General features: G+C 44.8%; 1 protein-coding gene across 2 annotated transcripts in view; it reads right to left on the bottom strand.

Moving 5' to 3' along the window:
* Positions 1–23276, bottom strand: part of INPP5D (inositol polyphosphate-5-phosphatase D) — a 52101-nt gene that overhangs the window by 2650 nt on the left and 26175 nt on the right. The window contains exons 3-26 of one of the 2 annotated variants that reach the window (XM_021544364.3): positions 22008–22158; positions 19748–19919; positions 19202–19342; positions 15691–15778; positions 14885–14965; positions 14638–14709; positions 14241–14364; positions 13154–13260; positions 12532–12634; positions 11303–11499; positions 10458–10575; positions 9882–9978; positions 8704–8842; positions 7945–8053; positions 7701–7789; positions 7388–7469; positions 6144–6233; positions 5868–5981; positions 4665–4747; positions 3589–3676; positions 2704–2853; positions 1893–1986; positions 1560–1667; positions 815–1084 (exon numbers count right to left, since the gene is read on the bottom strand). In XM_021544364.3, coding sequence (XP_021400039.2) covers positions 815–1084; positions 1560–1667; positions 1893–1986; positions 2704–2853; positions 3589–3676; positions 4665–4747; positions 5868–5981; positions 6144–6233; positions 7388–7469; positions 7701–7789; positions 7945–8053; positions 8704–8842; positions 9882–9978; positions 10458–10575; positions 11303–11499; positions 12532–12634; positions 13154–13260; positions 14241–14364; positions 14638–14709; positions 14885–14965; positions 15691–15778; positions 19202–19342; positions 19748–19919; positions 22008–22158 — 2867 coding nt within the window. The remainder of the gene's footprint in view (positions 1–814; positions 1085–1559; positions 1668–1892; positions 1987–2703; positions 2854–3588; positions 3677–4664; positions 4748–5867; positions 5982–6143; positions 6234–7387; positions 7470–7700; positions 7790–7944; positions 8054–8703; positions 8843–9881; positions 9979–10457; positions 10576–11302; positions 11500–12531; positions 12635–13153; positions 13261–14240; positions 14365–14637; positions 14710–14884; positions 14966–15690; positions 15779–19201; positions 19343–19747; positions 19920–22007; positions 22159–23276) is intronic. The other variant, XM_021544365.3, reaches the window with a different exon arrangement.

Below are 23276 nucleotides of genomic sequence, written 5' to 3'. Positions count from 1 at the left end.
AGATCTGGCAGAGAGGATGGAAATGGTTGTCTAGAGGCTTAAAATAAGAACGCACACCATACTGTGGCATTTTACAACTAGGTCAATCTCCTCTTGCTACCAATACAGCATGGTATGCCTAAGGAATCCTTTTCTTCTTTGTTATTACAGTCAACTTTATAAATTTCTCCTTCTCTTCTTTTGCTAGAGAATTAAACCTCCATATATCAGGCTGAGACAGCAGGTTGTTCAGTCTGGAGAGGACTCCAAGCAGTCTTCATGGCAGTCTTCCAGTGCCGAAAAAGGACTTACACAAAGGAGGGAGAGTTCAGATAGTGACAGGACAAGAGGGAAGTTTTAAGATATCAGAGGAGAGATTTAGGCTAGATGTTAGGAAGAAGGGTGCTGAGGCCCTGGCACAAGGAAGCTCTGTCTCTCCCATCCCTGGAAGTGTCCAAGGCCAGGTTGCAAGGGGCTTGAAGCACTCTGGGACAGTGGAAGGTGTCCCTCCCCATGACAGGGGGTGGAATGAGATAAGCTTTAAGGCCCCTTCCAATTTAAACCATTCTATGATTCTAAGATTCCATTATTTAATTGTAAGTTTACCTCATTATCTTTGGCTTTCCTTTCACAAAAGTCTGAGGAACTGCTATACTAGTTTGCTTTGAGAATGCCATGTCTGCACTTGTGACCTTCACTTATCTTTCTAATTCTACAGATAAAATATGTAAAGAATACACTGCACCTTGAACTCTCTAAACAGATAATGAAACAGTGACTGTGCAGAATGACAGGAGAGAGGAGCCCAGCCTCAGTGCAAAACTCAAACACTCACTGGTACTCTTGACTCCAATTACAAATGCTTCTGTTTGCTGTAGGCTGGAGGGATGGTTTTGGAGATAGAGGTGACAAGGAGGGTGATGTGGAGGATGACTGACACTGCCCCATTAGAGAGGCGTTCTCTTTGGACTGCTGCTCATAGTTCCAGAGGGAAGGTGCTTGCTCTGATGAAGATGTCTGCTTAAGCTGGCAGCTTGCAGCAGGCTGCTGAGAGAAGGCAGCCATGCCCAGGTAGTTGGGGTTGCTGATGTCTGTAGGGGTGGAGCTGCTCAAGAGAAGAAATATTGTTAGGGAGGTACATGCACAAATACATTTGAGGTTTTTTGTCTCCCTTTTAGCTACAAAGAAGTTAGTGTCCACTGACTGCTTAGATTCAATACCACCTACTTTTTTTTACTTTTTTTTTTTTTGGTCACTGTTGCCTCAGAATCAGTGAATAAGTGGGAGTCCTGTTAGTACCTCACTCCCCTTGATCACTGGAGAAGAAACAGCTGGGTCAAGACAACCTCCCCCACCCCTAAAATAGTTCCTGTACCTATAGCAGATGCTTCCCTTTCCAGGCTGCAGAGAGCACTCAACTCCTGCAGCCACATATAGGGGCTGTTATGGATTTCTGGGCCCAGCCAGAAGCTGCCTGCAAGGACAAGCCGCAGTGAAAACAGGTGAAAGGACAGCCTTACTCAGACTCATGCTATGACTCTTGGAAAGGAAAAGCCAATTTGTTTAGGTGGCGAGGTTACCGTAAGATATCCTCCTTTCCCAGGCTGTCTGGAGAAGAGACAGCACTCCCCCAGTAGCGAGCGATGGCTGCTGCCTCTCTGGCCATCAGATTAGTAGATTTTGACTTTCTGTTGGAAATAAAAGGGTCTTTTTAAAGACGGTTCAGGGACCCACTCTGGTTAATGCATTCTCAGCTTTTGAACCTTTGGGCACAGGAGCATTAACCAGTACTGACCACAGAACCACTTCCCAGTGCTCAGCACACCTGTTGATGCTGCTCCCACAGCAAGCCCAACTTTGCATTTATGGTGCCAAACATTTTCCTGGAGCTGACTTATGCACTTGCCCTTTACCTGTTAGTCTGATCCCAGTCTTTGTTAGGCTCTAAATTGCTGATGTTCTTTGGTTTCTGACCAGTGATTTCATCACGTTCAATCTTGACAAAATCTGAAGGAAAGAAGGGGCACACATATCTCCAGAGTCTGTCTGCTCAAGTTTTCTGTGTTCCTGTAGGCATCTCTCTTTGTCCATCAGAGTGATGGGCAGTTTTAAACTGTTGTTGCTGTTAGGTTTTTAACTACCCACTAATATATGTCATGTGTTGTTGACAGAGGAAGAAATGTGTGGTTTGAAGTACAAAGGTCATGACCCACCAAACAGCCACATACAGTCATTTTACCATTGAGAACAATTGTAAACGGCTGCTTCTGTACTCTGAATGAGCACAAAAGATAGCAAGGTGAAAAAAGCAAAGTTTGTGATCTTCTAGCTAAGGAACTGCTCATTGAGAGCCTGACATACTCTTTGCTCCCCAGAATGACTGGAGTAGGGAGAGCTTAGCATGGAGTGTGTCATGTCACAAGTGGAAGATATCCTCATTCAATAAAACCAGTGCAGGTGACAGACAGGGGGCTCTCTCAGTCTGCTGAATTTACTTGAATGATGAAAAACCCCACGGAATCCAATTGTTGTGCCTTCCTGAAAGAGTACAGGAATGCTCATGAGAGCTAACCATATTCACACCTCCTTGCACTCAGCATCAAAAGCACTCTCTGTGACTGCAGGCACTGCAGAGATAATTTTCAATTGCTTGATCGCTATCAGAAATCTTTTGAGGTGAGCATTCTTTAGCATGAGCATTGCCGAGATGATGATGCTCCTTACCATACAGTTTCTCTCTCTGTTTTCCTTGTGATGTTTGTAACTTGATTTCACCTTGGAAGATCCCCGTTTTCTCTCCATGGTGTGTCAGCACAGTATGGATAGGAGCTAAGGATTCTGTTGCTTCTATTCGCAAGGCAATGCAGCCTTCCCCTAAAAGACAACAGGGAGACAAGGAGGCTGGGACTGAGAAATGAATCACTGAAATATTTTGTGTAATCTACTACCAATGCACTGACAGGTATGTAATTACTGGACAGAATCTGCTTTGGATCACAGTAAGGGGCATCATATTGCCTGAGAAATTAGGGGCATTTATTTTACTTCATGTATGTGTGAAGGATTTGGGCATCAAAGTTACCTGTGAGTAATTTCAGGGTTCTGAGCTTCCACTCCTGGTAAGGAAAAGATGAGCCCATGGTTGCTATTGCTGTTAATGGGATTTAGGCAAAGAGCCTTCTGTGGACAAGGACTGCATTCTCTGGCTAGTGACAATCTGGGAGTCACAAGCACAACCAAATACTTTTCTGTAGCCAGGAGAAATGCCTCAAGTAAGTGCAAGCGAAACAGGATTTGTATGTTCTAAATAAATGCATTTAAGCATGCTGACTCCTGATTTAGTTCCTGTAAAGGACTTTTTTTTGAACCACTGCTCTTTTAGAGCTGGTAAAGCTCACACAGGTTGTTGCTTTGAGTTCATATTACCCTTAATCATAATTACTTCACAAAATATTGCACACAGTGAATGTATATTTCTGTGTATGTTGAGTTCTAAATCATAGATGTTCAGTCTATAGGAGTTACTTCTGTTCTCTCCCACTCTTTCAGTAATTTGAAAAAATCTAAGTTGATTTTGATTCATCCAGAACTTTAAAGCTAAGCACTTACCATAAGATTCATCACTATCTGATGACTTAATGCTGATCAGGATATGTTGATCCAGTAGGTATTCCGGGTCTGAAATAATTGGAGTCAGCTGCAAAGACAAGTTAAGGTGGGTCAATACAACACATGGTTGATAGGAGCACACTTCTCCTTGGGACTCAGTCCCAAATGAAGAAAATGCTGCTGGATAAACCCATGAGGCTATCATGTCACTTCCAGGATCAGCCTCTGATAATATCTGGATATCTGTGGTAGAAGGCTGCACTCTGAGTCCCAGCACAGAAAATGGAATTCGGCAAATCTGACACAAGATGATCTGCAGTTTTCTCCTATAGTCCTGAGGACTTCCTGAGGAGGAAGGCATCTGGACACTGATTACAGTCTGTTCCCAAAAATCTGTCTGGCTGTTGTTGCAATCACTTATTGTAGAGCCTTTCCCCAGTTTCTCAGTGTAAGGCACTATTTCCAAAGTCAGCACTTCTGGGCTATTTAGAAAGGTATTGACATGCACATTTGCTCCAAATCCAGGAGCTCCTGTAGTTCTTTCAACTCCCACCATGCTAAGAAATGAAGAATAGCTCTGATCTCAAGGACAGAACTTGTGTCTGACACTGACACTCAGAATACGACTTCTAGACACTCATGTTCTTTTTAACACAGGTAAAAAGTACTTAATCAACTTTCCTAAAATACAGCAAGTTTTATCTGACCAGGCAAAGAAACTCCAGGGCAGAGTTACTCTCTAGGATGTTTTATTTTCCATTTAAAACTAAAAAATGAAAATAGGCCTGCTCAAACCAGCATTGTGTTCTCTAAAAAGGTGAGAAAAAAGTCATGGTCCTGAATGGCATAATCACACCAGCAAAATTCTTAATAGACATGAAAGTCCTTTCCTGCTTACAACATACTCTGTTTAGCCTAAGCCCATCCTGCATTCTTACAGTCCCTTTAAGTGTAAACAAGACCACAACAATATTTCTGAAAGTAGTATTTATGAAAGTAAAATATCTAACATTGCTTATGGGATAAAAGTGGAAGCTTCTCTTCCATACGAATATGGAGTATAAGTCCCAGTTTACCTTTGGAAGTGCCTCGACAAACTTTACCACAAGCTCCCCTTCATTTCCATCCTCATTTTCTCCTTCCTGGCTCTTTACAAAGCCTGCAAAAAGACAATAAAGGAGTTTACCAGAAGAGAGACAGCAAGAACTGGGCTACAAATCCTCTTCACTATGTCTCCAAAAAGCCTATGATTATTTTCCTACTTGGACACAAATTTTAAAAGCATTAAGAAGCTTAAAGTCTGGGCTTTGGATGAATTTTTACACAGTAAATTTGCAAGTGGTTTTGCTAGAGTATTGTTAAATGGTTTCATTTTGCAGTTAAACTTGGCACTGAGGAGATCAGTGCATACATGGACCGGAGGATAAGAACATGACAGCTCTTCCTACGCCACTCAAGATAGCATACTTTTGAAATTCTAATTTAAGATTCGTAATACACTGTTTCCATAGAAATTTATGCAAATTTTGATACAGCCAAAAAAATAATCTTTTATGGAACTGTCTTTGACACAGCGCTCTGACATGCGATAATGTGATGAAGCATCCACCAAAGGCTTGCTGTCCCACTTACAAGAGCAGTTCTGTGATGGGAGATTGCTTTAAAAAACCCACAGCAAGGGCACGTAGGCTTGTGTTACATAAACAGCTGAGACTCAGCCCCACAGCATGGGCACAGCCAGTAAAATCTGCAGTACTGTGGGGTACACCATCCCACTTACAAAGTCACATTACTAGCATTCATTTCCCTTGTAGCTGATCCTATGACTTATTTTTTGTTAAATCAGGTTAATTTAATTATTTTTAATTATTTTTGCTAGGAAAATGCAGATGCTTTATTTTGAAATCACGTGATCATTTGTAGCAGTCACAATTAGAAATTTAATCAATCATGTCTTTACTATGAAGGCATTTTCTGTGTGATAAGCAAGGATAATATATGTTTCCATCAAGAAAATAATTAGATTGACAAACAAGGTGGAAAAACTGTTTGGAAGGCTACATGTCTAAGCATGGATTTCAGCTACCTTTGGTGTGGGGTTTGCATTGTATTGCTGATAGTATAGAATGTCTTGCAAACTACAGCAAATCTTTAGGACATCCCTTTTTTTGCATTGGAACAAATGATCCACATAGCTATTTTTTAAGAGCAAAGCAAGAAAGGGAAGAACTAATCCAAACATGCAGAAAACTTTGATAGAAAGATGGGCAAACACATACTTTCTAAGCAGCTAGAATGAAACTCAATGTAGAACTTGGTCTGGGACTTAGTCTTCAGAGTAGCGTAGCAGTGCAGGAATTCTATCTCCCCTTGGGAATCTGTGTATTTGGAGTCTAGGAAAGAGGAAGGGAAAGTAATGTCACTTTCAGTAGGAGATAAAGAGAGGGCATTTTTGAGTGGGCTCTTAAAGAATTGGCTTTTTCTCTCAGCATATACAAAGCAATGGATTCTGTATCCAAGGTGAAGGTGGCACACATGCACCCAACCTGACTGACCGTTCTTGGAAACGAACTGTGAGGTGACTCCCACTTCAAAGGTGGCAAACACAGGACTGTGGTCACTTGTCATGATGTCAGTGGTGCAGCCTGCCAGGAGAAAGGGAGGACAGTTACTGTCCTGCTCCAGGGAAATCACTGTCAAAGAAATATTATTCAGTAATTTTCCAGAAAATGTAACAGTCTCTCTGGTAACTGTCTCTAGTCAAAAGCGTTTCTCTTCATAAACTCATGTCAGTACACATGAATGTAACTCTTCTGTCAGAATACAGAAAGATTTGATTAAGGGACACCATTTTACTCTATTGTTTTGTAAATGACTGTCAGTGTTAGATTCCTGCAGTACAAAAAGCCCTTACAGGCTTCCTGGTTACCTCTGCAACATGAACAGCTAATTATAGCTCTAATATATCAGGAAATCACACAAGAATACACTGATACTGCTTCAGTGCTACAAAGCAACTCCTGGCACAAAGTTAACAGTGGGTGAGCAAGGCCTGATTGGATCTAAACACATACTGAGTTCCAGCAAACCCAGTCATTCCAGAGAAGCCTATTCAACCCCACACCTCAGCATCATGGGCTTCGTGATCAGATCAGCCTGCTTTATCCCTGAGAAACTTTCACAGCCCTGCTCCCAGTCCACACATAGGAAACCCTGAATAGCATACTTGGATGCTCAGTTCTACATATAGTTGATGACATTTCAGAAACTGGTATTTGAGTATTTTATTAAACAGCTTTTGCGGGCTTTTTCTCTTTCCTGCACTGCACTTTAGTGATGCTTCTCAGCAGGAAAGAGAACAGACTTTTGGTACCACACAGTTCTTCTGGAATATGATTTGATACAAGAGATGTTTGCAGCTCCAGTCTCTGCAAACTGGACTGTGCACACAGGGTCTGTCCTGCTGGCACTCACTGTCAGGAGTTCCTGGTAGTGACTGCACAGGAAAAGCAATGGTTGCTGCCAAGAAATAACTGGTGTAAAGTGATCCTACAGAATGGTCTAAAGTTGGACAGCGGCAACTGTCCAGGTGGTGTTCTGCATATAAAAGAATAACAGAATTAATTCCCAGCCCTGTAGGGTTACAGGCAGAAAGATTTTGGCTCCTCTCTGCCTCATTTAACATCAGGTCCCTCTATGCTGAGTGCCTGGCAGTGCAGGGAGATCCTACAGACTCTGTTCTGAATCATTTCCGTTTCAGACTGGTTGCCTTGCTATCGACAATCTGTTCTCCACCCACCATAGGACTGACACACAACGTGCACCATGGGGTAGGATTTCCAGAGCACTCGATCACACCAGGATGGCAAATTGTACTTCATCTGCAAACCGAAGGAGAAATAATGTCAAGAAGAATGGAAAGGGCCAGTTCACAAAAGAACAGGAAATTCATTCACCCAAGCACTATATATTTGTGTCTTTTTGTTTGTATTGACTCCTTTCAAAACACTAAGAACAGAAAACAGAGAGATTGGTTTAGGTGTCTTTCTTCTGCAGGAGTTGCTGTCACAGCTCTGCCATATACCTCTGAACAAAAATCAGTTTTAACCTACCCCTGTAGCTTTTTGCTTGGTGTAAACATACTTCTCTCGGGTGCCTCTCTCAAAGCGGTAGGTTGGAGCAAAAGTAATCTCCTCTTCCTCTAAAACAGGGAAAGAGCTTGGTTACAGCTTGGCCATTGGGAATCTTCACCTGGGCAACAGAGCCACCGCCCTGTACACCCTGCCCCATCCTGGGGCTGGCAGAGAAGGCTGGTGGATGTAGCAGAGGAACCTGCTAGCCAGTACAGGATCTCACCGAACTGCAGGAACACTTTTTGGTCTCTTCTCTCAAGGAGAAGCTGGTCAAAAGCCAGCAGCTCCGGATACTGCTGCTGCCTGATCTTCTGGATAATATTCTCTGCTTCCTGCCAACAGGGAAACAGCAGAGCTGCAGATGATGCAAATAAATACTTATAAATACTCCCTTCACAGGTTAACTGGTGAGTGCTCCTGAGTTGTTTGACAGAGTTGTAGCCCCTGCTACTTCCCTGTCCTTCCCTTCACTGAAAAACCCCAGCCTTTTTTGTGTGGCTGAACATTTGTCTATCAAAACAGGTATTGAAATGCCCACACATCCCCTACACAAGAACACACACATTCACAACCACTTGCAATTCAACACTGAGCTTGGTATTTTCTCCCACGTACTGAAACCTATCCAGTATTTATGAGGGCTTGCCTCTTTGAGCCATTCCAAGCTCACCAACCAGAGCAGAAAGGCAATCGCTGGATTGAGCCATTGACAGACAAATGCTTGTTCACAATGGGAAGGAAAAGTTGTGAGGTTTGGGGAACTGAGGCTGCCTGAAGCAGCAAAGTGTGCCAGATGGCATTCCTGGGTCCATTAATCCTTGGAGAGGACAAAGGGGATTTCCTTACTCTCCTTCAACTGGGGCCACACTCATACCCTGGGGATCCCTTCTGCCTCCCCTCTTTTTGCCATGTTGCCCTAGATTGGAAGAAGAAAGCACTCCTATAGCAACAGAGCATGCTGTCCCTGCAGGGCTTCCCACACCGTCGGGGGCTGTTCCACACGGTAGTTCAAGTCTCCCAGCCAGAAAAGATGAGTAAAGCGATGAGTGATGTTAAATGGACTCAGTTTCTTATCTCCCAGTGTCAGGAAGCGCAGGATGTTCATGTAATTCTGGTTGCGTCTGTCAAGACAAGAAAACATCTGCCTGACATCCTAAATTGCCGTGTAATTTCCAAATGCCTGGGATGGCAGAGGCTGCAGTTTTACCAGGATGGAGCTGCTCCAACTCAGAGCTACAGAGGAGCAGATCAGAAAGTGAGAACTTGCCACCCCAACAGACAGGCCCAGGGAATGTGCTCCTGAAGCCACTTCTGCTGCCTTCTGGGGCTGTGCTTTTCTGAGCTACATGTCCTAGAAACCCAGCATTAGATTGTCTCCTTCACATTTCAGCAGCAAACACATAACTATATTTTGGCAACTCTTCCAGCCCCTGAGGAACCCTTCAATAGAAGTTAACTTTATCAGTAGCAAAGACCCTGTGCAGAAATCCCACACCATCTGTTTCCTGGACTGGGAAAGATGACAAGGCCAAACTCTTCATTTCAAGTCCACTTCACTTTCAAAATCAAAACTGCTCCAGCTCCTCCCAGTGTGGGCACTGATTTCCCAGTGGTGTCAGGATCTTTGCCTTCCAGTCCTATGCTGACCAGAACCTGCCTAATCCACAAACACTTATTTCACAGCTGGGTATAGGGAATTAGGCACTGCAGGGATATTCCTGTTCTGCACCTCCCTCCTGGTATTCCTGAAGGATCTTTCTCAGCTGTGTCCTGGGGCTCACAGCACTGCCTACAGTGAGAAGGAAGACAGTCCCCTTCAGCACATTATTTTGGGATGGGAAAAGCCTTCCCACATTTCTCCAAAACATTATAGATCATGGAATCTATGTTTTCCTCATGCAGTGGGTTTTATGACAGGTCATGCAAGTGTTTTAGTCTTGGCTCTGAAATAATTTTCCTCTCCATTTCCCCTGCACCCAAGTGATATGGCCAAATAGCAGAAGTCCCTTGTTTAAATGTCCTCCCGAAAGACAAAAAACAATTTTTTTATGGTCAGGAAAACATGTTTTTGCCTGTCTGGTGGGCCCGCCTTCCAAATATGGCCCAGAGAATTTCACCCTGGCTCAACAGTCATTTTTGAGAGGGGAGGATGTATCTTACCTGTGTTTCTTTTCACTTCCTGAAGTCAAATGGCTGTTAACAAACCCAAAGGAGGTTCCATTAAACATGAATGACACCCCCACTGCTCCTTTATTACCTAGGGAAGCAAAAAATGACAAAAAATTGATCCACCTCCAGGCTGAGTCTAGCAAAGATAATAAAGCACCTACCACATAGGAAGTAAAGTGGAGGATGGAGAAGAGAAATTGACTTAATCAACACAGAAAAAAATTAGTGCATACAGCACAGATTGTGGGAACAATTTTTTAAGGGTGCTAGAAAAATTAGTTGAAGGGAAAGAAGTGCAACTTCTTTGTGAAACCCAAGAAAGAGTAATCCAATTGCCAGTCAAAAGTGTTTGCTGGGAATATAAATGTATATATATATGTGTGTATGTGTGTCCTAAGTGTATACACAAATAGATTTCTTCTCTTACAGGATAAAACACAGCCAGTGCTAGTGGGATATAACTTTAGGAATGTCTCATAGATGTTGCCTAAGGAGTGTTGTAGAAGGGCTGATCCCTGTGGGCTGATCAGATTGCAGCTGCCTGGGCAGGCCCTGCCCATGCCTCACCCAGCGTGTTTGCGATGCCGGTCTTCACATTGGCCGTGCAGATGTGGCTGATGCGGTTCTCATGTTCTGGCTTGGCCAGGACAACGATCCTGATGTTCCAGAGGGTATGGATGGCTATCTGCAGGAATGGGAAGGGTAGAGGTTATATTTCTGGAAATACCTGCCAAGCTGCACTGTGGCTGCAGTATTCTTGACTCCTTCAATGGCACTTCTACAGAAATTTTCTTCCTGTGCTCAGGATATGTTTCTAATCATTTTAATCAATGCTGTAACCTGGTATTTCCAGTCCTTTTTTCTAGTTAATCTTTGGATTATCTTGCTTGAACAAAATAGTTTCCCGATCACCATGAGAGTTAGCTTTCCAGATATGCTCAGATTTGTTTCTTGACATCACTGAAACCCAGGAATGTCTGAAGCTGGTCTTAAAAAGGTTCAAGTTTCTCTTATGTCTTGTCTCTGCCTGTGTACTGTTACATCCTACTTTGAAAGCAATGGCCTAGAAGGAGATTTAGGCTACAGTTGGTTCAGGAAGTTTAACAGTCTTCTCCTTTTTGAAAGTCAATGCCAGCACTCGACCTGAGTGCTCAACATCTCCCCTTGCTCCTAGGCTGGCAGGGTCCCTGCTTTGGCCAGAGGGGCCATAGCAACAGGTCCATCTGGCCAACTCCAAGGGGCCATCTTTTGGAGCCCACAGACTTATTCAGTTCATTCTTCTTCACCCAAATGCAATGAAAATAAAGGGAGGAGGTACAGGCAAAATCTCACTGATTCCCATCTCTTTTATTTGTACAACATGTACACCCTCATCTCCTGAGTTCCATGCAATAGCTAGAATAACCCCTCACCACTTTGAAGCTGATACTGGTGATTTCCTGCAGAGATTGCCTTAGGGTCTCCAGCCATTCCTTCTCCCCCTGGGGATCCTCCTGGGTGCCAATCACGTAGATGTCATGAGGAATGTAGTCAGCAGTGTCATCACGGGTCCTCCCCTGCCCCTTGGAGAGGAACCAGGAGGTGATCTTCTTTGGGGCTGGGGCTGCACCTTTTATTAACACATCAAACACCAAAGGAAATCAGAGCATTTTTGTCAAAACCAGGACAAAGATAACACATGGAGACAGAAATTATGAGCTTCATATCTCATATCACTTTTTTATCAGCCAGGGCACACTATTCTAAGATGACAATGATGTTACCCCCTCCTGAGTCACTGCGAAGAAAATTATTCTTCTTTGACCACCTTCCTCCTGTTGATCAGTTTTCCGAGGCCAAGGCTAGCCAGGAGTAAAGGCAGAGCACTGTACTCCTGGCCTACCACTGCCTTGACCTTACTCCTTAAAGATGGCCAAACACAGCTCAGCTCACAACAGCTGAACCAGGCTTCTATCCCAAAAGGGAGGGAAAAAAAAAACTATATTTAACTGTCCTCAGCCACACCTTATCCCCTTCTCTAAGTATCACAGACACTCAGCTGTCTCCCAGGCTGGACATGAACTGTCCCTAGTCAAATGAGAGCAGCTAATGTGCAGTTTTGTTGCAGCACACCTCACAGCATATGTGGCAGTTGAGATGGCCATGATACATAGAGTATCATCATACAATTCTGGAAATCTTCAACCCATACAGAGTAACATCATGGCACTTCAGAAGGCTGCAAGGGTCTGCCCTTCTTGTTCTTTAGACCAACCTTTTATATCCTCATGTTGATGCATGGCACCTGTGAGCCCTCTGTTCCCTTTGGTGGTTGGTCAGTGTCCCTAGGCACTCCATGGCTCATTGCTGTCAATGCTGCTCACCTGATTTTCACAGCTGTACCCACTGGGGATGAGGTTCATCCCAGCTCCACTCCCAATCACCACAAACTGTGTAGGTATACAGTTTGTAGAATTGCTCCTGTCCTTTCTGCAAGGTGGATGATGATGTGCACTGCTGCCCCAGCTTTGTGCTAGCCACAATTCCCTGTCACTTGAGCAATCCTTCAGAACCCAACAGAGAGTCTGGAGCTCATTGTGCCAGCTGAGCACACCTTTAGGCAGTGTTTGAAGGAGTGCCTGTGGCAGAAGGGAGCCCATACCCATATTCCAGGTGCCAATGAAGATGGTGATCATATCAGGCTCTGGTTGCTCTGAGTGTTTATTCTTCATCTGCTGTAAAAGCTGGCAGAACCCTTCTCTCTTCTAGATAGGGAAGAGCAATGAAAATTAATGAGATACTTAACTCCTCTGACATGACCTCTTGAAAAACCTGCTGAACCAGGAAATTCCCAGCACACTTGAAGAGCAGATTAGCTCTGCACTATCCTGAAAATTTCCAAGAGACTGCCTTTCCTGTGGTGCTTTTTTAGGCATTTACTTGTGCATTGCTTTAATAAATGCTGAGCTGGTCAGAAAAAAATCTTTTCTTCCTTCTTTGTCTATAAGAACCTTTTCACAGTGGCCATCTTGACTGCTTGCTTCTCCTCAGTGCTTGCCCTGTCCTCCTGCCTCAGTAGCAGCACTTAGGTGTCCAGTATCTCTCCCTTTAGATGGTATACTTGCTCATTTTCCAGATGTTTCCAGATCACAGGAGAAAATTACTTTTTACAAAAGCAACTATTGTCCTTCAGCAGTTCCGCTTTCTACCAAAGAATGCCCCATGTTCCACTCCCACCCGGGTACCTGCTCCAGGCTGGCAGGAAAGAAACACCATGTACATACCTTGGAATCAGAAAAAACATATTCCTTCCGTTGTGTTTTTTCTTTTTCTGTTTCCAGAACAATAACCAGCTTGTTTGGAACCTTCTGGGACTTGATGAGCTGCAAGACTGAACACAGGCTGGGTGTCATAAGTGCACTCACTGAAATAAGGGTCCCACCATAACAAACAGAATTCTTCTCAAAGGCTTGAGATTTACACGGTGCAGTTTGCCTTGCAGAGCTGCATTTTAAGGTTGTTTAATCCTGTTCCAAATAGGAACAGATTTGGATTCCAAGTGAAGAGAACCCCCCACAAAAACTCTTCTGCTTGGAGTCTTTTCCATCCCAAGCCTGGCTCTGTGAAATTAAGCCTTAACTTTGTGCAGGCAATCCCACTGTATCCCAAACCAGCCTACATGTGTTCCTTCCCCATCTGTGAAAGAGGATGTAAGACCTCATTTGGTGGTAAAGGTAATTCCTCCCTCTAAAATAGCAGCTAATTATTATGAACACCAGGTGGAGAAAGCCATGCATGGAAGCTCATCTTTTCAATTACTACCAGCAACAGGTTGATTTTCTAGTGGGAGAGAGCCCAAGGGTATAATCTACTCTCTCACAGATCTCTGTCTCAACTTCAGTGAGCTGCCTGCTCAGAAAGAAAACAGAAAAAAGGGAAGTTGTTTGAATCGGGCAGTCACAGTCCAAACTGGTGTTGTTCATGATGAGAGATACTGATCTACATACAAAAAAAAATCAAGGGAAATTCACTGAAAAATGTTACTGAAACTGAGTGTCTGGCTTTTTATCATCAAAAATCATCACAGAAGTCAGCATGTTCTTTTTTCAAGTGGCATTGCTTTTCAGAAGAAAAATGGTTCTATTGCAACCAGCTCTATGAGGAATCTTCTATCAAAACCTGGTCCCTTGCAATGCTGATTCCAGTGTCCTCATTTAGACCTGGAGACTGGGTCTAAAACAATCTGTTAAAGCCGGTTATCCCACTACAGAGATATCTGTGTCTTCCTGACTGGTGCTCATGCAGCACCCAGGACCTAGCAGAATTCCCAGAGCCTAGTTCAGCATTTGTGGCATTAAGCTGACATCTTACTTTTCTTGTGGGTATAAAATTTGTCTTCTGGACCATCCTTAGATCTCTTGATAATCAGTTTTCCCATTTCCACATCCACTTTGAGTTGGATTTTTGAGAAAATTCCTAGGGAGTCAGTTTTCACCTAGTGGAATACAGAGAGGTTTTCCATGAGGGACCTTCTACACTTCAGTCACATGTATTACATATGCAGCACTTCCCTTAGTTCCTGGATGCATATCATTATGCCAGTCTCACCAGACATCTCTTAGACATTTTCATGGTGCCAAACAGCACCCAGGAATAGCTGTTATCTCTGTGGCAGCAGAGCAAAATTCCCAGGAGCTGAGATACTGACATAAATCTGCATTACTGTTCTTCCACATTTTGATCAACATCATTAAAGGAGTAAATTTACCTCAAAAGTGACAGGGGGGATAAGGGAGCGCCGGTGTGTTGAATCAGGACCTTCAATCAACAGTGTTTTCACCTGTAAAATAATTATGTGTAATTTATTTCTTGGTGATTCTGCACTATACTGAAACTAATGAAATCAGAACAAAGAAATCTTACTGTGGCAGAGCACTTGCACTGATGATGAACAAGAAACAAATTAGAGGTAAAGAAGGACAAGAAGATGATATAAAATAGTTTGAAAATTGTACCTTTTCTTCAATAGAAGACAGCAAAGAAATCAGCTGGTTGAGTTTCAATACAATATTGACTGGACTTGCTTCACCAAGCATCTGAAACCGCAGCACAGGAACAAAAAGATAGAGGGAGATGAGTGATTACCAAGCCCACAGAGCACAGCCTGGAGTGCAGTCCCAGGAACATCTCTCACAGACCAAGGAGCAGCACTTGTACCTTTGCCACTCTGATCTACAGTGGGCACCACATGAGCACAGAACATGCAGAAGTGTGGGAGGCTGGAAGGACAAATCTGCAAACCTGTTCCATAGGGTCGAGGCAGCAGGCCATGCATGGGAGTCAGCTTCCTGCTGGGGGCAAGCTCACATGACCAGGCCTGGGGCTCAGCATACAGAAGTCCTGGACTTTTGGTTTTCTGGCAGGGAGAGGAATGTTATGGGGACTTAAGTGGGCTTGGGAAAAGGAAGGATGTGGCAGTGAAACATCCTGGAGTGAGGTTTATGGAAAAAGTAGTGTGCAGTGCCAGCCCATATTCTGAGGGAGGATGGGGAAGTAGGAGTCCTCAGGCAGTTGGTGGCACTTTCTTCTAGGACAGGAAGGGGAAGCAGGAGGAGAGGACTATGGGATAAGTGAAAGTGCAGGACAGAACTCACTTTGTGCCCTCTGCACTGCAGCAGAACAAGGCTAAAGAGAATAGATGTGGCGTGTGCTCATCTGCACCCCACTGGCCATGGCTGCACACCAGAGCCATCCCTGCCATCCACCCATTGACAGCCACCCACACACCTGTCCTGCTCTTCCCACCTCCCAGCCCCCTTACCTGGGAGCGCTGGTGGGTACCGGGATGCAGCTGCTGCTCAAACACCTTCTGGATGGACTCCAGAGATGGGAGAGTCCTCGAGGCCTCACTGGGAACACAGACACAGCACAGGTCTTAGGCTATGGCCAGCTCCCTGGCTCTGTTCACACTTGGACAACACCTCACAGAGGAGATGACAGGCACACGTTCACAATGGACACATGTCCGCACTGGGCCTGCCCTCATCATGTGCCCTCTGAGCTGTGGGATGTGTGATGGGAGCAAATCCCAGCTGTTTGGGACATAGTCAGCAGGGCAGTGTGAGTCACACAGCAGCAAACATGGCTGCTCCTTGGGTTTTGCTTTGGAGGTTCTAACTTCCTAAATGTCCCCAGAAAGGTATCCCAGTCTGGGCAAAACCTGAAGATACAGTGTACAAGCAGCATCAACCCAGCTATGCCAGCTCGTAGATCCAAGTGTATACTCAAATGCCTCAGAGCCCAGCTCAGTCTGGTGCTGAATGCTGCAGCTGTGGGAGCAGCTCAGTTCTGTACAGGACCTGTGCAGCTGCTGTGGTTGCTGAGGACAGTGCTGGGGACTCAGTATGAAGAGGAAACCAATTCACAGATATTTCATCTCACATGACAAAGAGGGGCCAGGCACAGTAAGAGGGGGGAGAGGCAGCCCTTGATCTCCTGAGCAGAACCATTTACAGGTAACTGACATTCTTCCAGCGCTTCCCAATGATTCCACAGGATGCTCATTTGTTGAAACACTGCTGTGTGAATTTGGTGCAGAAGCTGCATGCTGATAATGACAAGACTTATCCCAGAAAGAGCAGCCAGGAAGCACAGGTCAAAAGGAAGGTGATGGTGGTGAGCAGCACTGTGAGCTTGCACTGTGTCTAGTCAGCTGTGGATATTAATGATTTCCCTCACTTTCCTAAGTCTGAATGGACTGGATTTTATTCCATCTTTGTTAGGGAAAGTGCTCCAAAGCAAAAGCATGCCTGCCTGAAGATATTTCTCTAAATGCTGAACCAAGGATGACTAATTGCCTAAATTAAACATTCATGTTTGACATTTCAGTCTGAAAGACTTGCTGTGGCACACAGAGGAGTACAAGGGACATGTAGGAATCTGGTTCTGCTAATTTTATTTCTCCAATGCTACTATTCAGCTCTGGATCACCTAGGGCCAGTGTCGCTGCAGTTTTGGCCCCAAACCTGAGTCCCATTGATTTCTGCAGCTATGGAGTCAGACCCCAGGAGGCTCTGCTGTTTGTGGATTCATTTTCTTGACTGAAGTAATCTTAAACCCTAGACAACCTCAGAGATTAAGTGTAAAACAGTAGGATACCAAGCATCTGATTATTAGCCAGCTGAAGGTAAACAGGTCGTTTGGTTGGATGGTAGAGATCCATGAGACCATGTGAATAGAGGGGGAGAGGCTCCTCAGTGACACCTGACAGAGAATGAAGGAGACATAGCCTGCAATTCTGGATTGTCATGGCAAAATTCAGAAGGCAGCTCCAACCAACCAAAAACAATGCAGGTATGGGGAGAAAATGCTAGGGTAGAACTGCATGAGGAAATGCATTTCCATAGCTATGTGAAGTCACCAGAAGGACAGAGGGCAATGGTTTTTATCCCATACCCTCTTTTCGTTTTGTTTTTTTTGTATTGTGTCTAGGCGGGTCGCAGCTCTCCCCCTAAAGTGTTTTTGCTACACTTGTTTGCCACCCCAGGCGTGCTGGCTCTGCCGTCCCAGCCGCCGCCCCGCAGCTCCTGCCGCCCCATTCCGCCATCCGGAGGCACCGGCCCGCCTGCCCCTGGGGGGTTGCAAGGGAAGCCCCTTTGCCCTCTCTCCCGCCATCCCCCACGGGCAGAGCGGCGGCCACAGCGCCCCCTGCAGGCGGGGGGAATCATCGCCCCACCCTGCCCTGCCGGGAGCCACCAGCGCCCCTGCTGGCTGTGCCCGGAACTGCACCGAAGGGAACGTGCCTGCAGCCGAGAGAAGGCTGGTACTGGGCTTCTGGTTTTGTTTGTTGTTGCTGCTGTTGTTGTCCTTAGCTTGTCTTGTTTTACATATATATATATTTTTAATTATATATATAAGAATATGTAAGAAAAAAAATTCTAGTAAAGAACTGTTATTCCTTTTCTCGTATCTTTGCCTGATAGCCTCTTAATTTCAAAGTTAAATAATTTGGATGGAAGTGGATCATATTTTCCATTCTAAGGGAGCTTCCCATCCTTCCTCGGCAGACACCTGTCTTTCAAACCATTACATGTCCCTATATTCAGCAGGCTTCCACCAGCAGCGGAACTCACCCACTTTGCAATATCTAGTCACCAGAAATACTACAAAAAATCCAGAAATGTTAAAGATGTCCTGGCATTTGAGTGGATTATGGCCTTGCTGCATCTCCTTTCTTTCATTTCTCTACATGCATTTATGAGGAATAGGGTTGTGAAACCCAGATAAACTTAAGTAGAATAAGAAGTTGAAAATGGGAGAAACCAAACATCATTACAACAGCAGCACTGGAGGTATTTTAGTAACACAAGACTCTCACTTGTGATTTCATTTGATTAAAGCTTCCACTATTCAGGTTTATTCTTAGCTGGCCACCTGGGTCTCCCCTCCTGTGTGTGTAGAGAAGCAAAATGCTCAGGCAGGGTGCAGAAGGGCACCTCTTGGAACAATCTGTCCTCAGTCTTCACAGGGGCTTGTCTGTGGGCAGCTGGCTTCTAGAAGAACAGGATCAGACCAGCAGCACAACCAGCCTCACATCTGCATACACCAGAGAGAAGGGTATGACAAGCCACGGAGAGAAGTGTGAAAATACATGCCCTCTGCTACAGAGTGCTCCAAGAGCTCTGCACAAGTTTGGGTGGTCCCCTTGATTACAGTCAGCAAGGGAGAGATCCTTCCACCAGAGAAGGAGGGAACTCTGCAATGTTCTAGCACCCTGTCAGAGTTTTTCTGTTTGTGACATGGAAGGTCTACAACCACAGGAATGGTAAAATTTGTAGAGTCAAGAAAAAGTTTAGGCTTGTTCCTTTTTTCATTTCATCTGTCCTTCACCAACATCAGTGGAATCACTCCAAGTACATAATGCATTAGTGGGAAGGAAAATCAGTGTTTAAAGTCTAGTTATACACTAATTTGTGCTTGTTTCTATAAATGGCTTGTGCTTGACAATCCTGTGGGTGTCATTTATGCATTACCAAATTATGCAGTTAATTGGTTAGTGCTTTTTTTGTTTTGTTTCCTTCTAAACAAAGCATGAAATATAACACTCTGCTGTTTGAAACTACCTAGAAGAAAACTTGATTGTCAGAGCTGTCTCTTCTATATAGATTTCATATCTTTGAAGCAGAATCACAGGTCATGACACCTAAATATACTGGTTTTGAGGGCAAGGCAATTTCCTGTGCCAGAAGTGAGGGTTCTGAATGAATTCATTTGGAACCTTTGTTAGACTACAGTGTTATGGCATTACACTCTGAAAAACAGCTTCTAGTTACCTGAAGAGTCCTTTGCAAAGAGCTGTAAGTAATTTCTTCAGTTGAGGAAGATTGTTTGAGCCAGTCTGCACCATCTCAAAATCACTCATGATGTGAACTCGCAGGTAATCCTGGATGAGTTTAAGATGCTCATCAGAAACACTGTGAAGGAAACAGACAAGTCAAAAGCCAGCTCTTCTCTCTACTCCCAAATATCAAACAGCTTTCTTATTTTTCTCAAATTCCCATTGTTTAGGCACATGGCTAATAAACCAAGTTCTCTCAGATATTACTCATCCTTTATATTAAAAAACTATACCTCAGTGGAGAAAGTGTATGGGTGATTTTAATAATTCAGAAATGTTTTTTTTTTTTCTAGACAACAGCTGGACTGTAAACAGCAGTCAATGCACTGTTGATCTGATTCTGTTATTTATTTGCTAGTATAAATGAGGAGTAATCTTGTTGAATCACACAGATCCTCAGCTGTTCCAAACACAGAGGCCCAGCAAGCACAGAACTGGGCTGAAGGCTGGTTCAGCAGCCCTGTCACTTGCCTTTTCTTACCTGCTTGTGTCCTGGTACTGCAGTCGCTGAAGTAGTGTCTCAGAAAGGGACAGTTTATTCACTTCTGCCACCCGTGAGTTTTCAGGGAGAGAAGAGACCTCCTTTGTCTCACTGGTCGGCAGCGCCATGAGGATATTGCGTGCGGGCAGGACAGGAGGTGTGGGTACCAGGTCTAGCAAGAAGAAAAGGAAAGGCACAGTCATTCCAGCATGGAAACTGGACCTCTTGTCCCTCACCCCAGGTAGGGCAGAGCCCACCCTGTAGAGGCAGTCTTTGCAGAAGCCATCTCTTCCAACAGGTCTGTGGAGGAATGTCAGAGCTGGGGAGCTCAAGGCTCAGCACTGGCCCAGCTGTGTTTCCAGGGGTGGCAGTGGTGTGCGAGCAGTGGGATGAAGTGTCAGGCTTGAACCTCACATGCAGGCAGCACATGCCTCTGCCTGCAGTGAACCCCACCCCAGCCAGTTTTGACTCTCCCATCTGCAGAGCAGCTGTGAAGGTTAATTTGTTAAGTTGAACATAATGCTTAGAGAATAGCTGAACCTCACCCATATCATTCCCATTATCATGGGGATCTGCTACTGAGGCAGAATGGATGGAGGGACATGATGGAAGGAGCACCAGAAATTGCTAACAGATAGAAGTGAATGGCAAAAGTAAGTAAACAGAGATGAAGAAAATAGACCCCATGACTCAGTGCATAGGGGCTGAATATCCTGCCTTGTCTTGTGGGCATTGAGTTGGAAGGAAAAAGGATTTTCCTGCTGCTTATCATATCTCTCTCTCCTGGGAGAAGAGTGAGTTCATCTCCACTGATCCCAACCATGGTTACCTTTCTTTTCATACCAATTCCTCCAATGTTTTGTTATACATGTTGTATTGCAGTTGGTTGAGTTGGGAGGTTTTGTTTGGTTATTTGCTAATGGTGGAATTCGCATTACAAAAAGACCCCTATGACTGACCCATTGCTTCTGGGCTGCTGCTGTGATTCAGAGCCACCACAGCACCCAGACATGGGTGGTTAATCTGCAGGGTGCTCATCTTCCACCTCTGCAGTTTCAGATTTAAGATGACCAGACATCTGTAGGCCCTACATGGCTCCACCATGATGGCACAAAGTGCCTTAAAAAAAAACTAAATTTGGTACATGAGCAGCCCAGACCCAGTGCTAATGTCTCTTCATCTGAAGGCTCTTAGTCTTGGATAGAACTTCATTCCCTGCTGCTTGCCTCTCTCTGTATTATTTTTGCTGTAGCTCACTCCCCAGCCTGAGAGCTGGAGACTCAGTACAACTGGCCAAAAGCCAGGAACATCTTTCCTGAGCAGCTTTGCAAAATTTTGTTCTATTTCTTCCAAAAAATTGCATACCAAAATCTTCCAGCTCCTGTTAGATATACAGTGGATTCCATCAAAGAGTTAGACAGACTCTGGGTTGCACAGGCACATCAATCTGCCCTAGGTCACAGGGCCTATCCTTCTGTCCCAGGGATTGTCTCCTTCAGACAAGTTTGATTGCAGTGCTTATCATTTCCAGACAGACATCACGCAGGACAGGAAGGATGGCTCTGTGGACATGACTTTCCTCTGGGAGACTTATGACATGTCCAAGGGGTGATCCAGGAAAAATCCAAAGAATTATCAGAGACCAGTGTCTCAGAGTGTCAAGAACCCACAGTGGCATTTGATATAAAATAATTGGGATGATGCCAATCACACCTCTTCATTATACACCTGCCTCTGTACATGGAGTTAGACTGTCTGCCACTGCCGGAGCCATGCCCTCTGCTTTGGACTGTCAAAAATGTCCCCTAGAGCAGAGCAGCTGAGGGGTTTCAGATGCCCCCTCAGCAGCTGCAGGTGCATGGCACAGCAGAGAAATATGCTTCAAGCCCCAAGGGAGTATCTGTGTTTTGAGAGAAGCCCTACAGATGCAGGACAAGGAGAGGGTTCAGAGATTTGGGAGATAAACAGTTGGAGTCCAGATAAAGACTCCAGATTAACCACCCCCACACTAGATGCAGTATACTTCCACAGAAGGTCTCAGCGTATTCCCTCAGGTGAGCTCAACTGATGCTTCAGGTGCCTTACCACAGGAGACATGAGGGTTCACTGCCACAGGGCCTTGCCAGCTCAGGCCTCTCTATGCTCTGCTCTATTTTATGGCACAGCATGTTTTCTAATCTCCTGCCTGCACTGCATATCTCCGAGTCAAGAGGTATGAGTCAAGGGTCTGCATCACCAAGTCACATCATGCTTTTCTTACCAGTGTCCTCCTCCAGTTCATCAGCAGCCTCCTCCTCTTCCCGCGGCACTGGATATTTGAGGTGCCATACCAGACCCATGTTCTCCTTCTTGTAATACTCTATCAGTTCCTCCAGGTTCTGAAAGTATTTCACAGGGACACCGTCTGATGCCTGAAACAAAACACAGAAGCAGTCATGGCATGGGATTTCTTACCACACAAACATTGCCCCTTGCAGAAGGAAAACAAAGCCATAGAGAGAGGGGAAAAAGCCACTGCTGCTGCCCAGAAGAGAACTTGACCTGCTCTTGCTGCCCATCTGACCACAGGCTCTATGCAGAACAAACAGAAACAGATAAGCTCACACATTCCATCCAGAGTTAGCACAGACACCAACCTCAAAGACTCACTGAAGCCAAATGGAAGAGCTCTTTCACTGGGTTCAGGGTGATTGGCTTCACAACAAAGGAGGATTTTAAAATCAAATAATTCTCCCAAATTAATCTTTGTATTCTCTCTTTTACTGAGCATAAAGACTATTATATTTTGTGGTATCCAGGAATAATTTTTCTGTGATTTGAAAGGTAAACATGGCTAAATCCAGACATTAGCATCCCTTACAGAATTCAAAGGCTCAGAATTGGGTTCAACTGAAATAAGGTGCCACCCACACAGAAATGCTGGCATGGAGGTTTAGGGAGCGGTAAGAACTGCAAACGCACACGGCATGACACTGTGTGCGCCAGCTGAATTTTGTGACCAAACCTGTCTCAAGCACACCCTGGCCATTAATCTCAGCGAATGGTTACCCACAGAGGCCAAACACAGGGATAAAGTTTTAGAGGTGTTCAGAGCCAAAGCTTCAGTGTAATTATATCCACACATTGGCATAGTGACTCTGCCAGCAGGAAGAGCTGCTATCCCTGCAGGGGCAGCTGCTCTGTCCCCTTGCTTCAACCACAGACCCTACCAAAGACAGACATGGTCTCTTCATGGCTCAGCATAGACCTGACCAAGGGAAAGGACCCTGCATCACCTTCCAAACTGCACTGAAGTGCCACCCAATCCCAAGGCTACAGCAACACACAGCCAAAGCTCTGATCCCTCTCCTTGGGGCACCCTCCTCTTCCTGGCAGGGTGCTCCTTCTGGACAAAAGGTTTTACCACAGAAACCAAGCCAAGAAGGCCCTGTCTATATCTGCCATAAAAGATCAAGAAGTGGCAGCAGAATGGTAGAGAGCAGTTGTTTTCTATCCCCATAAGGCTGTTGTTCTTGAATTAACAGATGAA

Source organism: Lonchura striata, chromosome 9 (assembly GCF_050655825.1).
Source record: "Lonchura striata isolate lonStrDom1 chromosome 9, ASM5065582v1, whole genome shotgun sequence".
NCBI lineage: Eukaryota > Metazoa > Chordata > Aves > Passeriformes > Estrildidae > Lonchura > Lonchura striata.
This window is presented reverse-complemented; position numbering and strand designations above follow the sequence as displayed.